This window comes from Rhodnius prolixus, unplaced genomic scaffold, assembly GCF_049639745.1.
Source record: "Rhodnius prolixus isolate KJV_2025 unplaced genomic scaffold, Rpr scaffold_1, whole genome shotgun sequence".
In the NCBI taxonomy this organism is placed as follows: Eukaryota; Metazoa; Arthropoda; class Insecta; order Hemiptera; family Reduviidae; genus Rhodnius; species Rhodnius prolixus.
The window spans coordinates 53,153,282-53,167,903 of NW_027411581.1; the positions used below are offsets into that span (position 1 = coordinate 53,153,282).

General features: G+C 35.2%; 1 protein-coding gene across 6 annotated transcripts in view; it reads left to right on the forward strand.

Moving 5' to 3' along the window:
* Positions 1-14,622, forward strand: part of LOC141449641 (venom carboxylesterase-6-like) — a 41,510-nt gene that overhangs the window by 4,886 nt on the left and 22,002 nt on the right. For 4 of the 6 annotated variants that reach the window (XR_012455633.1, XR_012455632.1, XM_074119245.1 and 1 more), the window contains exons 1-3: positions 12,877-13,082; positions 13,744-13,893; positions 14,105-14,252. Coding sequence is in view for 4 of the 6 variants with exons in the window: in XM_074119245.1 (XP_073975346.1) it covers positions 12,891-13,082; positions 13,744-13,893; positions 14,105-14,252 (490 nt within the window). In the remaining 2 variants the exon portion in view is untranslated. Of the gene's footprint in view, positions 1-4,567; positions 4,754-5,411; positions 5,609-6,542; positions 6,694-7,586; positions 7,766-9,278; positions 9,415-9,974; positions 10,116-10,406; positions 10,597-12,876; positions 13,083-13,743; positions 13,894-14,104; positions 14,253-14,622 lie in introns of those variants that run through there. The other 2 variants (XM_074119255.1, XM_074119264.1) reach the window with 2 other exon arrangements.

Here is a 14,622-nt window from a genome sequence, read left to right on the forward strand (position 1 = left end):
AGGTAAATGCGATGAATGTATGTGAATAGCGTGGCAGACGTGAATGACGGTCATCCATTGATGGCCGCCGTTAGTCACCCAGTTGGTCACGGGGCCAACGGCGCCTCAGCCATCTTCGAGGATTGGAGGGTAGCGTAGTTGTAGACAGGTTTGCAGCTAAAGGGTTGGGATGCAGTGAGAGTTTTTGGTGAAAATTTTTGTATCGAATTTTGGCAAGTTCGGAGATAAGTGGAATTTGGAGATCTGTATGTATAGTGTGGTTGCTTACATAGAATGGAGCGTCTAGTATGCGGCGGAGAATTTTGGATTGCAGTGTTTGTAGTCTATTGAGGTTGGATTTTTTAGCTGTACCGTAAAGTTCGAGTCCGTAAGTCCATATTGGTGTGAGAAGGGCTGTATAGAGTCGTCGTTTGTTCTGTAGTGAGAGTTTTGAGCGTTTGTCGAGTAGCCTGGCTAGAAGTTTGTATCGTTTGTTTAGTTCGGTACGTTTAAGTCTCGTATGGGGGTTCCAGGTAAGTCTCTTGTCTAGGTACATTCCAAGGTACCGCACATGGTCGGCTGGTGGGATAGGTGTGTGATGTAAGAAGACAGGTGGCGGAGTTTGACGTTTGAGTGTGAAGACTATGTATTTAGATTTAGTTGGGTTAATTTTTATACGCCAGTTTTCTAACCAAGGTTCTATTGAGTGAAGGTGGGACTGTAGTGAGCGTACTGCGAGGATAGGGTCAGAGTGTGTGGAGAGAATGGCAGTGTCGTCAGCGAAGGTGTAAATAGAGGTATTAAGGTTAGAAGGTAAGTCGGCAGTGTAGATTGTGTAAAGAAGAGGAGCTAAGACACTTCCCTGTGGCACACCAGCAAGGACGGGATAGATGGAAGAGTGAGTAGTGCCTTGAAGAACTTGAAAGAATCTGTCAGAGAGGTAAGAGCTGAGTATGAGGTAATAAGTGCTAGGAAGGATGCGTTTTAGTTTCCACAGTAGACCTTCGTGCCAGACTCGGTCAAAGGCTTGCGAAACATCGAGGAATACTCCAGCGCAGTACTGTTTTCGCTCGAGTGAAGAAGCGATGGTGTCTACAACACGATGGGCCTGCTGGATCGTCGAGTGGCAGCTTCTGAAACCAAACTGATGGTCCGGTATAATTTCGAGAGATTCTGTAATTTCGTAGAGGCGTGGTAACAGAAGTCTCTCGAATATTTTGCCCAAGAGAGGCAGTAGGCTTATCGGTCGATAGGGAGAAGGTAGTTGAGTCGGTTTGTTGGGCTTGGGTATCATTCGAACTGTAGAAAATTTCCAGAGTATAGGGTAGTAAGTAGTTCTGAGAATAGAGTTGTAAATGGTAGTGAGGAAGACTATTGCTTTTTTGGGTAGTTGGAGTAGGATGTTGGCAGTAATTAGATCGTAACCAGGGCTCTTTTTTTTATTGAGATTAATAATGACTTGCTTGACTTGGGAGGGTGTGAACGGTTTTGGAGGCATAGAAAGAGGTAAAGGTATGTCTAAGTCCCTAATAACGTCTTGAGTATGTTGTGAGTTGAGAACGTCAGGATGCGGAATGAAGACAGTTGAAAGGTGCGTTGCAAATAGTTCAGCTTTTTCCGAGTCACATTTAGCCCAGGAACCGTCAGTAGTACGAAGAGGAGAGGAGGTAGGTTGAAATTTTAGAATACGTCTAGTGGCAGCCCAAAGGGAGTTGTCTTCAGTAGTCAGAGATTTGGTATATTCGGTGTATTGTTTGTTGTAGTATTTGCGGAGTTCTTTTTTAAGTTGGTTTGTCAGGTGATTAAGTTGTTATTTATGAGATGGGTATTTTGTACGTTGCCAGAGAGATCTCGTTCGTCGTTTGTTAGTTATGAGTGTGCGCAAATAGAGGGGTAAGTTATAAGGTATGCGAGCAGGTTGTTTAGCGGTGCAGTTAGTCGTCGCTTGCCAGATACTCTGCTGGATGGCGGCAGTGAAGTGATCAACGGTATTGTCTAATTCTTGGGGTGTTTTGAGAGGTATTTTGAGGTCAATTTTCTTCTCAAGTAAGTCTCTGAAGAAGTCCCAGTCTAAAGGTCCATTTATTAGCGTTGGTTTTGGTGGTCTAAGTTTGTGGTGGATGTCTATTGTGAGGATGACTGGACTATGATCAGAGGAGAGTTCATTTAAGGTGAATGAGTGAGTATGAAATGATGAGATGTTAGAGCAGATGAAAAAGTCAAGCAAGTCAGGGAGTTTATTGGGAGCAGTCGGCCAGTAAGTTGGTTGAGAAGGTGATATGTATGAGAAGCTAGTTAGAGAGAGTGCATTGTAGAGTAGGCGTCCTCTTGGGTTTGCCACCCGACTACCCCAGCGAGGATGCTTCGCGTTGTAGTCCCCACCGCTTATGAACCTGGGACCCAGAGACTGGAAGAAGGATAGAAATTGTTAAATTTAAATTTAAATTTTAAATTTTTTAAAAAGTACATATTTTAAAATTTTAAGATTAATTCTATGAATAACTAGTAGTGGTATGAATCACTGGGCAAAATATTAATTTGGGACGACAATGGCTTCATTGTTAAAAAAATTTAAGACTAAAGCTCCTTTTCATGGAAAATATATTTTAATAAAATTAAAGTAATAAATAAATTGAAAATAGTAATAATGAATCAATGAATCATAATTCATAATTATTAAGATTTAAAATATTGATTTTGAAATCATTTTTAGAATTAATAATTATGATTACAGTAGGTAATTATTCATATTAATTATAATATATTATTTTAATGAAATAATTAATTAAATTATACAAAAATAATTCCATTCAATATCTTTGTTCAAGAACAGTCTTCTTTGGCTGAGATAACAGCCTCTATAAGTTGGTTTTAGTCGGCAAAGGGCCTTGTGATAGCGTAGGGGGTTCGGTAAAGAGACTGGCAGCTCGTGCCAGTTTGCAACGACGCCATGGAAATCAAATCCAAACTTCACAACATTTTGAGTGGGCAGTAGAAAACATCACCAACATAGACTTTGCATATTCAACCCAGGAAGACTATGTTGAATCTGAGTGTTTTTTAAAAAATCGGTTTGCTCAAGCATTGGCTATTAAAGGAACACAGCAATATCATGCTTTCATTCCCAGAAGTAAATCCAAAATATTGGTTAAAAACTTTTCTATGAACTCAGAAGCTTGCGAAATGGAAGTTTCAAAATTCCCTGATAAACTAAAATTAGCCGACATATCAGGTTATATCAGTGTAGTCTATAAAGAAACTGGTGGCTTGGATATGTTTTAAAGAAAAATGAAGAACTTGATGAAGTAAAAGTAACTTTTCTTCATCCAACTGGACCCTCTAAATCATCTCGCATCCAAAAAATGCCGATATTCTTTGGGTCTCAGTCGTGGATGTTTTGATAAAAATTGATCCTGTGACTCTGACTGAAAGAACTTACATATGTCCTACTAGAAAGTGATGCATGTCAAACAAATGAAGCCTTTTCAAGCTTAAAATAATAAAGAGATCCTATTACTTAACAGTATGTTTTACTTTGGACTTATTAGTGGAATTATTTTTTTTTTTTCTTTTTTTTTTGGCGCATCAACAGCTGAGGTCATTACGCCCGGAGCTTTTTCCAGTGCACTGCCGGCCTCCGGACAGTGTTCTCTCGTTACAGACAACACTGTCCATCACCGGACAGTGAGCTGTAAGAAGCTCCTAGGAAGAGAAAATCTAAGGGTCACTAGTGGAATTATTATTAGCATTATTGTATTAACATGAATTCAGAGTTGAATTAATCGGATTGGAGCTTTAGTCTTAATTTTTTTTAACAATGAAGCCATTGTCGTCCCAAATTAATATTTTGCTCAGTGATTCATAACACTACTAGCTATTCATAGAATTAATTTTAAAATTTTAAAATATGTACTTTTTAAAAAAAATTGAAATTAAAATTTCAAATTTAAATTTAACAAACTTTATTTATCCTAACCCATATGGTGTCGCATATCACAGGAAAGGGCATTATATATGCTATAAAATGACACCAATCCCAAGTCTTTAGCTCAATTAGGAAAGCTTCTACAGTAGTTCAAAAACACGGGGTTCCCTGTTTTTCAGCCCATTTTTGGCAACATTACAGCCCTGTAACTCATAAACCAGTTGACATATCACAGTAAAATTTCATATTTTTCTAAGTTTATACCAATAGTACACATGTGCCAAATTTCAAGAAAATCCGAGATGGTGAGGTTCAGACCCCGTGTTGATTTGACATGGAATGACCCTTAGGTATAATTAAGGGTAACTCTTCTTATTTCTATTCCCAACTTAACATTTCTAAAAGAGACTGGCCGTCCATCCATTGAAAAAAATAAAGCCTTAGTAAAGGAAGTTACTGCACTTTTCCTTACCCGGGAGTCGCACTTTTTATAATCTCGTTCGCATGTAAGCCCAAATAGGTAATATTGCTATTATTACCTAAAACACTCAACTAGCTTAGCATTTCCATAAAGGCATAATTCTTCAAATTACATAAAGTACATGCATCCTTATATTTCAATTTTTTTTTTTTTTTTTTTTACTCACTCTTATGTTGCTAAAGGATTCATCACCACGGAAGATGACATATTGGCTGGCAATATGGGAATGAAAGATCAAGTGATGGCGCTTGTATGGGTGCACAAAAATATTGCCAATTTCGGTGGAGACCCAGAGCAGGTGACTTTGATTGGCGAAAGTGCCGGTGGTGCATCTGTAAGTTATCATTTGTATTCGCCGATGAGCAGAGGTATGCAATAATGAATATTATATTAAGTAAATTATCTAAAATTGAGAAACAAATATGGATTGTCTAAATTTATTTGATTTATTCTCTCTATCCTGTAAGGGGCGCCTTCTAGCTCCTCAGGAGTTATTCTGTTCGTACTATAATACTTTGTCGTTCTGGCACGCCCAACACCATTGAATAAAAGAACAAAATGCTATTCTAACCAGTCGCGTTATCAAGATAGTCTCCTCTACCTACAATGCCGCCCCCTTTCTATTTGACTCTCTCTTCCGTCTTAGGCGCCGCGGTAGCCTAGCTTTTAAAGGCGAGGCACGCAAAGCTAATAAGTATTGTGGTTCTTGGTACGATTACCGGCCAAGGCCAGGATTTTATTTAAAGGTTAATAAAAGGAGTTTAAAGTATGTTTGCTAGCCGCCTCCGTCCACGACGTAAAAGACCGCCTGAAAAAGGTGGACATTACTTTACTTAATACTCTTTTCTTTCTTAACTTCCAAACTAGCCTGTTGAGCGAGCTAAACTATAGGTTTAGCTTAGTAGTCAGGTGTCTCCATTTTTAACTCTCATCCTCTCTCGCTTACCTAGATTATTTTCTCAGTGCAAAATAAATAATAAATAAATAGATTGAAAACAATTCCCAAGAATGCCTTATTTTTTCCAGGTCTGTTTCATAGAGCAATTTCTCAAGCAGGAACAGCTCTCAGTTGTTGGGTGACTATACCACCTGGAGTAGCGAGAAGTCAAGCAATACACTTGGCAAAAGAATTTAACTGTTCTGTAGATTCCAGTCAAATGATCTTGGACTGTTTAAGGACAATAAATGCTTATGAGCTTATTGAATCAAGTACTCAATATATAGTATGAAATCTATTTTTATTTAAATTTTAGTTGTTAAATAAATTTCTTGGGCAAAACTAGTCTCACAATATAAAATATATTATATAAATGAAATGGTTAATGCTGAAGGATATCAATAGTTAGATGAGGAATGCAGTAGTGCTGAAAATATTCCCGAGAACCCGAGTTAATTTGCCGATGGTACGTGTCGGCTATATTATATACTTATCCTTAATTCTTTTACCCAAGGCCCCAACAGCACCTTTGAAGATTCCTCATAGAACAACAGTTAGCGCAAAATAATTACGTATTAGCAAACATTGCAGGTTACGCTTTACAAATTTCTGTTCCACCTCTGATCCCAGAAAATGATATGTGATTTGGTACGCAATACAAATGTTTATTGAAGTGAGCGAAATTGATATTAGAGATAATTGACCTGTATGTAGAAATCTGGAGATCTTGACTCGCTGTGAGTGTGTGGATTGTAGTTGAGTGGTTTGCTGTTCAAAGCTGAATTTTGTTAGGATAATCTATTGAGAGGAACTTCTTCGAGTGGGCGAGCCTATTTATGCAACTTTTGGTAGGGAGGGAAAGCCACTACTTTAACTTTGAGTTGAATTCTATTAATTGTAGGAAATTAGAAATTTAAGTAAAATATGTTAGATATCCGCCTCCGTCCATGACAATCTCCGGATAGGAGTTAGGCATAAAACCTGCCAATAAAAAATAATAATACTGCCTTCTTTCCTTTTATTTTTGAAGAATCAGCATTGAAGGGTGCCTCTCTTATTTTAATCTATTATATATTTACTTGCAAATATTTGTTTGTTGTTATAAATTTCAAATAAAATGAACAAATAACTGTTAACATATAAATATTGTCTAAATAAAGTGTGTTGTGTTTATTTAATACTGATTCTTAACATTAAAAATTAATCATATTTATATAAAGTCAGGAGATGAAAGCAGTTATTTCTTAGTGCCGATTATTGATGCTAATTCGACCAATCCATTCATACCATTCGATCCACAAACATCAGAACCATCTCCTCTTCCATGGATAGTAGGAGTTGATAGTGTAGAAGGAGCAACCCAAAGTGACGGTAAGTGATTAAGATTTATAGTAGATAGGATGTATACATTTTTAGTGATTAATTCAAAGTCATCATTAATTTTATTAGTCTACCTGTATTTGTTTTCTTTAATTAATTAAGATTCTTTTCAGATATTTATCCATCACGAGACTCTCCTCTCTCAACTAAAGGATCTGAGTTAGTTTGAATATGTCTGTATAAGACATTGATAGTTATGTTTATGTAATTTGATCCCATTTAGAAATAATATTCAAATTTTCTTGAGAAATAAAAATAGAAGTGCTTTTAACGTACTTTGTCATCGATTTAATAAAATATATACTATCCTTGTCACTGTCCAGTCTTCGTTGGGAGATGTAGAAATCTGCAATAAGGCTTGGCCAGATGTCATTTTAACCATAAAGCATGTCACCGAATGCCGTCTTATTCTGGCCTACTGTCCTTTTATCATCGCAAAGTAAGTAATCCTTCCACGTTTTCGGAAGGACAGGGCGCCAGAATAAGACGGCATTCGGTGTCATGGTTTATGGTTAAAATGCAAATATGTGGCTTAAGCCATATTTCAGATCTCTACATCTCCCAACGAAGACTGGACAGTGACAAGGAAAGATCCAGTTAAGGAATAAAAGAGAATTTTGGACGCATTGACAGAGTCAGATAAATCCGGAAGTATTTAGTCTGAAAGACATGTCAGTGGCAGTAGCTTAAACCATACAGGCCTTCACGTTTATTTCGTGGTTTAGTTTCTCAGGACAGAGGCCACGAGCCTTGGTATAATGAAATATATCATTATACACATTATTATATATTATTTTTAAGTTTTTTTCAAGGTGAAAACTTAATTTAGTAAATTTGTTTTGATCCTTACATTTTAAAAGTGTTACGGTTTCTTCGGATTACAGAGTTCTACCGCAACTCCAGTGCCCTAGCTGACCTTAATGAAAATTTCGAAGAAAGATTGCCAGGATTGTTACAATACAAGGAAACTTCTTTGAATCCAGATGAAATCACAAAGAAAATTAAAGAATATTATTTCGACGATCAACAGATTACGCTGGATTTATTTAAAAATTTAACCGACGTATGTACACTTTACTAGGTATTTATTAATCTAAGAATTTATCTTTAATTTGTATAGGAGATACAATGTATCTGTTGCAAAGGAGTTCAAGTTCATGTTCACTTTATAAACTTTGTCCAGGTAAGATCTTAGTTTGAAAACTTTTTTAAAAAAATTAAAAATTGCATACATATTTTTCTCTTCAAAATTATTAATTAATTTACAAAGTTCTTTAGGATTATTATATTTGTTTATATGGAGGGGGATTCTAAAACTTTCATAGACTGGGCAGTTGATAAACAGGTAAATTAATGTTTCCGGCTCGTTCTTCTTACACATTAAACAATAATTTTTGAGTTTAATTGTATAAATTACATTATTGCTTTTAAATTTAATAACATAAGGGCCACCCAATCTTATTTTAGAAAGAATTCTTATAACTTGAAAAGAAATGAATTTATCTAAATATTGTTGCCCTAAATACCTTTACTGGTATTTCAATTTAATTATCATATGTGCTCCAATAAATTCATTTTTTATTCTTATGATGGGGATGAACAAAAGAAAGATCGGTTTTTTATTGAAAGTTTAATGTATTTGTAGTAAGAAAACTTCAAATAATAAGTTAATCCTAATAAACAAAATACAGGTCATCATGTTCTGCAGTATCAGTTATCCATCCTTAGGTCGTTGGATTTCATGTCGATTCCAACTTGGCATAATGATCTACGACCAACATAGGACAAATGCAACCCTCACAACTGCCTCAAATAAAGAGCGGTGCGTAAGGCAGTCAGGGATAAACAGTCTCAGCACTCCACTTCCTCAGTCCTTACCTACGGGTTTTGAAGTTTGCTCCTTCAAAATTAAGAATTTAGAAAGGTTAAGATCTTCTCCCAACTTCTTATAACTAACTGGAATTTACGAGAAGTGCTAGGAATTGTGAGAAGCCAGCTGTGAGGGTTATTTACGTTTGGATGCTAATACATCTTTCTAACATCGCTTCTTCTAGGGAGAATTTTTTTTCGAACTATATTTTGTTCATCTTCAGGGCTACAAAACTTAAATGAGAGATCTAGATGTTTAAAAATGATTATAGAGTATCTAAGACATTATTCACAATTCGAGTTCAAAATAATGTGAAGTAAATAATATCTTAGTTTCTCTCTGATCATTTTTAAACACCCAAATCTGTCGTTTTTGTACTGTAGCCCCGAAGATGAACTGAATATAGTACTTAACGTTAGCGGAAAGCTTTTTTTATCTATAAACTGGCCAAAACCCAAGGTTATTTTTTGTTTATTTCGTTTACCCACTTCTCACTATTTATTGTATTTGATAAACCAATCGTTTTTAGTTTGAATGCCTAATCATTAAAATGAGGTTTTTTTACGGATTCCTGAAAATTCGTGCTCCTCTCAAAATCGTTTATTGTACCCTGCTAGCACTAGGCAAAACTGTTCAGTTGGAAGAAATGTGTAAGAATTTAAGAATTGCATTGTTGTGAGTTTTTCTACCAGATTTCTTTTTTCAGATGTTTAGCGATCGGCGTAATTCAGGTTCCCCTAATGCACTGAAACTGCACAAAGGGCCCCACTATTTCTTCTACTTTGACTATCTGGGCCAGCATAGTTTTCAAGATATTTTTTTTGGCAAAAAGCTAATACAAGGTAAGAATGTCAAAAAATGTTCGATTACTAAGCTGGTTGGAAGTTCTGGTAAATGTGCCACAAATAACCCTCAATCCACCGGCTGCAACGTTAACTGCTTTATTTCGCGTTTGCAACGCGAGTAAAAAATCATTTGAAATGCGCAATCGAGGAATGCGAGTGACGGACAACCTGGCTTATTATAATATTACTTATTATTAGTAATATTAAATAACTAAGGTTTCCTAATAATTATAATATTTTGTAACTTTGTAAATAAAATTAAAATATAACATTCACGCAACCATACGGACAATGATTTTAAAACTCTACATACTAACAGTCATCTACCAACTGCTTAAAGAAAGACACCGAATGATGGCTGATGATGATAATGAGGGCGCCTAATGCCCAGAGGTTTTCCATGACGCATGGCACGGCTATACCTGGGGTTTTCTGTTTTTCGATACCGCTGTCTCAGACAGACTGTAAAATCATTTGTAAAACTTTTTTTTTCAAACACTTGTGTATGGACTGCAGTAAGAGAAGGCGTTGTGTGCGTTTCACACCTAATTTTTATTTTCAGGTGCTTCGCATCTAGATGGTGCACTCCAACTTTGGCGACAAGAGAGCCCGTTCGAAATACCACCGCCCACAACAAGATCTGACTTAAATGTATCAGAATTACTGGTGAAATTAGTGGTCAACTTCGCATATTATGGGTAAATAATTATATTGCTAAAATTTTGTCATGTTGAATTATCTCTAAATGTTCATTTGTAGCACGTGGGGTCCTGCTGCCCAAGGCCCTCTTTGTAGAACCTCCTCTCTTTAAGAGGTCCAAGGTTTTGAGGTAAATCTTTTACCCTACTCGTATTTGCGACATGATTTCCTCTGATCTAATCGAAAAAACAAGAAGCCTGTAACCTTTAGAACAAAACACTTGGAGATTTTTTGTTTTTTTCTGATCTGTAGAGCTTTAATTATACGGTTTATTTGTTCTTTTCTGATAGAAATCCTACTCCTGTTGGATCTGACTTTAGCTGGCCACGCTGGGATAGTGAACAGCAGAATTTCATCAGTTTTGAAAATAATGGAGTAAAGCAATATAGCCAGTTTTTACCAGAACGTATGCAATTTTGGAATAGCCTTCACGCGAATGATAAAATTGTAAAACGTATGGAATAAAATTATTCTTCTGTAGTTTTCGATGAATTTATTTTTTTGTACTCATCTACAGCTGTGGTCAATAGCGTATTAGAATTAGTAAAAATCCTATCTTTGGAATAAGTTTTTGTTTTAAAAGTGTATGGTAACTTACATTTTTTTAGTACAATAAACGAAATTACTATAGCAACTTGGCTCCTGGAGCTTGTGGAGTTCTCAACAACTACAGCATCTCTGCATAAAGCAGAAAAGAGGTTATGTAAATGTATCTAGAATAAAGAGAAAAAACTAAGAGTAAAAATATTGTGTGAAAACTAAAATGGCTTTCTCATACTCCGAAATTGGACGGTTTTCCTTCTGAAACTGAATTTTAGTGGCACATTTTATAAGTACTAATTGGGGTAATAAAACCTAGCTTGTCCATAAATTGCCTTTTTTTTTTTAGAGATGATCTACATATCCATTTTCCCAAAAAACATTTTATAATCAGTTTTTCACGAAAAAGAAAGTTAACAAAAATACTGACAACTTTGGGTGAAAATGTGTAAGGGTTCTGTCAAGATTGGATATTAAAAATAACACGGAAAACTGACGAAACTATTCTGGAAATTTGCACTTTTGGTCGCGTTATTCGCTTGCAACTAGAAAATTTTCCCAACTTTTTTTTTATTGTTCATTAAATAGATCGATAAATGTTTGCGTATCTGCATTCAAATTACAAATTTGTTGGCAATTTTTGGCGAATTCTTAAATTTATAAAATTTCAATCCTATCATACTACTTTCTCTTAACATTAGTAGAATAGTGTACAATTAATGAATAATTTCTCTTAATTAACTTATCTTCAAAAAATAAATATTAAAAACAGAAATAAGTTCTACAAAAACTTAACGGTTCTTTCGTTAATTAAAAAAAATCATTATCATAGGAGTTTCAACTTATTTTTCCTATAATTGCAAATAGTTATATCGAACAATTACATAACTGATAATTTAGAAAAGCAAAATTATCTGTATTGATTAGGAACCGTAGGTTACCATTATTTACAAAATTAATAATTAAAATTATTTAAAAAATGTCAAATTGTGCAGAAAGAGACATATTTTCTGTATTAGCAAAACTCAAAATGTCAAATGTCGATCAGCTCTTCTACCACTGGTTCCAAGGTCCGGTATCAGAGGTGCCCATGTATTTCTGTAGAACTGTGCAGATACCATTTCCTGCATCTTTCAGTAATGGCCAAAAAACTAGGAAATGAAGTCTGCCTACGTTTGTCTGGATATATACTCTTAAAGGACATAATCTATTGGGCTTAATTAATCCCAAAATAATCCCATAATCTAATTTTAAAATATATATATATGTTTAATGCAGTAAATAATCGAGGACACCACTGGAGAATTCATTGATTTGAAGACCAAAACCTCAAAGAACTTAGATCACATGGTCACTAGGACACTCGTTTGGTGATTTCAGTATTTCAAGTAAAAGAAAAGTCATACTTTGGCCGCAAAGAAACAGTATAGATGTCAATTTCAATAGACAAAATGAAATGCCAACTATTCCTAACAATAATTTAGGTAGGGAAGGGATTAGCTATGAGGTTAGCATACTGGACTCCCACGCGGAGGTCCCGGGTTCGAATCCAGCAGCTGACCCTTAGATTTTCTCTTCCTAGGAGCTTCTTACAGCTCACTGTCCGGTGAGTGTTCTCTGTAACGAGAGAACACTGTCCGGAGGCCGGCAGTGCACTGAAAAAAGCTCCGGGCGCTAATAACCTCAGCTGTTGATGCGCAAAAAAAAAAAAAAATAGGTTTTTTGACAACAGTTGTTTTTATGCTTCTGCGACTCATTAAAAAATTTAACCCAGTATTTGGTTAAATTAGGTGAACTACTTGTAATCTGCTCCTTTTCGTTTAAGATGTTATGATTGAACTAAATCATCTATCGTTGACTACTACATAAAGTTCTTCGTTTTTACGTCCACTTAATTTCGTTTTAAATTCTTTCGAATTAAGGCTACTTTGTCTAAAGACTTGGATTCTGAATTCTTTGAATATTGGACACACGGTAACAGAGCAACAAAAAAACATTTCCCACATTGTCTGGCAGATTGCCAAGTGAATATCAACTACTTCTTGTTTTAAATAAATATTTATTTAAATATAACAATAAAAAAAACGTTTTATCAACCAACTGGCAGTGTTTTGTGTGTGTGTCTTGCGTAGTCTCCCACCTTTCACTCCATTTTAAAGACAAACTTAAACAAAAAGAAAAACAGGTCATTCACAATATTAAGCTCATTTGTATGTTTTTTATAACATTCAGAAATGATTCAACTACAAGTAATTACAAAGTTGTTACTGTTAAAAATCGTTTTCGCAGAATGTCTTGAATTAATTGTAAACACAGCGCAAGGACAGTTGCGAGGTCGAGAGTTTAAATCAAGAAATGGACGCAAAGTTGCAGCGTTCTCCGGTATTCCATTCGCTAAACCACCACTTGGCCCACTTAGATTTCAGGTAAGATTATAATCTAGATCTAGAATATTCTTAAACCATTTTACATTATGTACGGATGGGAGGAAAAAATAATTCAGATTGCATCCTTTGTTTGACAGTTATTATTCTCACTCTTCATTCTTGTTAGCAGAAATATTGCGATCGTTCATATTTTTTATGTTTAGTTTTCAACGGAAATACAAGTTTAGGGATAAACTCTGTTAAACAGAATGCCCTTGCGCTTTTGATGTGGAAATAAGAACTAAATGAAATTTGTCGTTTGTATAGTTAATCCTCCCGCTAATAAGCCAGATTTGGACAGAATATACAAAAACTTAATTGCTTAGATGCGGCTTTCTCTAATTTTTGTAATTTTCATGCCCATTCCACGTGATGAAGGTATTTCTGCTCACATTCTTTAACTCATATTGTATGCAATTTTATAGGCTCATACAAATGGCAATCATAAAATGATGACCTTGAGCCATTCTTTGTCTTCTTTCCGGTGACGTTTTTCATCCCGATTTGTTTAAATGTATGCAATATTATGGTACCTGGAGTTAAAGTGCTGCTAACACCTAGCAGTAAAGTACTAAAGAGAATGATCCAATAGCAAATAAGTGGTCATTAACTTCAATTTTATAAGTAGGATTCTGGGCGCTAAAGTGTAAATGTATTTTAGGACCCTCAGCCACCAGAATCATGGACTAGAATAAGAGATGCTTACAATTTCGGCAGTGTCTGCGTGCACATACCATTCCTTTATCCACCAGTAAAAACCACCAAACTAGGGAATGAAGATTGTCTATATCTGTCCGTGTACACTCCAACAGTAAGTATTTGGTTCTGATAAAATTAATAAATCTCCAGAGTATTGCATAGGGCAGGATATTGTTAAGTAACCATAGTTTTTATTCTAAGCCATTCCACGGAAACAAAAAAATAGCCATTAATTTATTTTACTTAATTATTTTATTTATTTATTTATTTTATTTATTTATTTATTTTATTTATTTATTTATTTTATTTATTTATTTTTACAGTTAAAACCACCACAACTTTTACCAGTTATTTTTTACATATATGGTGGCGGATTTAGCATGGGCTCTGGTGAAATTGATAAATCACCAGAATATTTCATGGATCACGATGTTGTTATAGTTATGCCCAATTATCGACTTGGTCCGTTAGGTATGTTTAATATCACAAATACTTTTGAATTTTAATGATTATATAATTAAACTTCAAGATCAAATTTATGACCTCAGCCGGTGGATAATTAAATCTCAGCACCTTTATTTTGCACACAAAAGAAGCATCCCCCCCCCCCCGCCAATGACTAGTATCACTGCAGTTTCTTCAAGACTTTAACGTTGACTCAGTTGCTTGGGCAGCGAAACATTAGTCGTTTGGCTCACTCCTCCTTTTACATATTTCATTTTATAAGCCATTCAGATTTGCAGAATAAACGAAAAAAAAAATGGAATTAAATGTAAGTAAAGAAAGTTGACTCAATTGTCTAACGCAGATTTTTTTACGCCACATTACAACAAGATTTCTA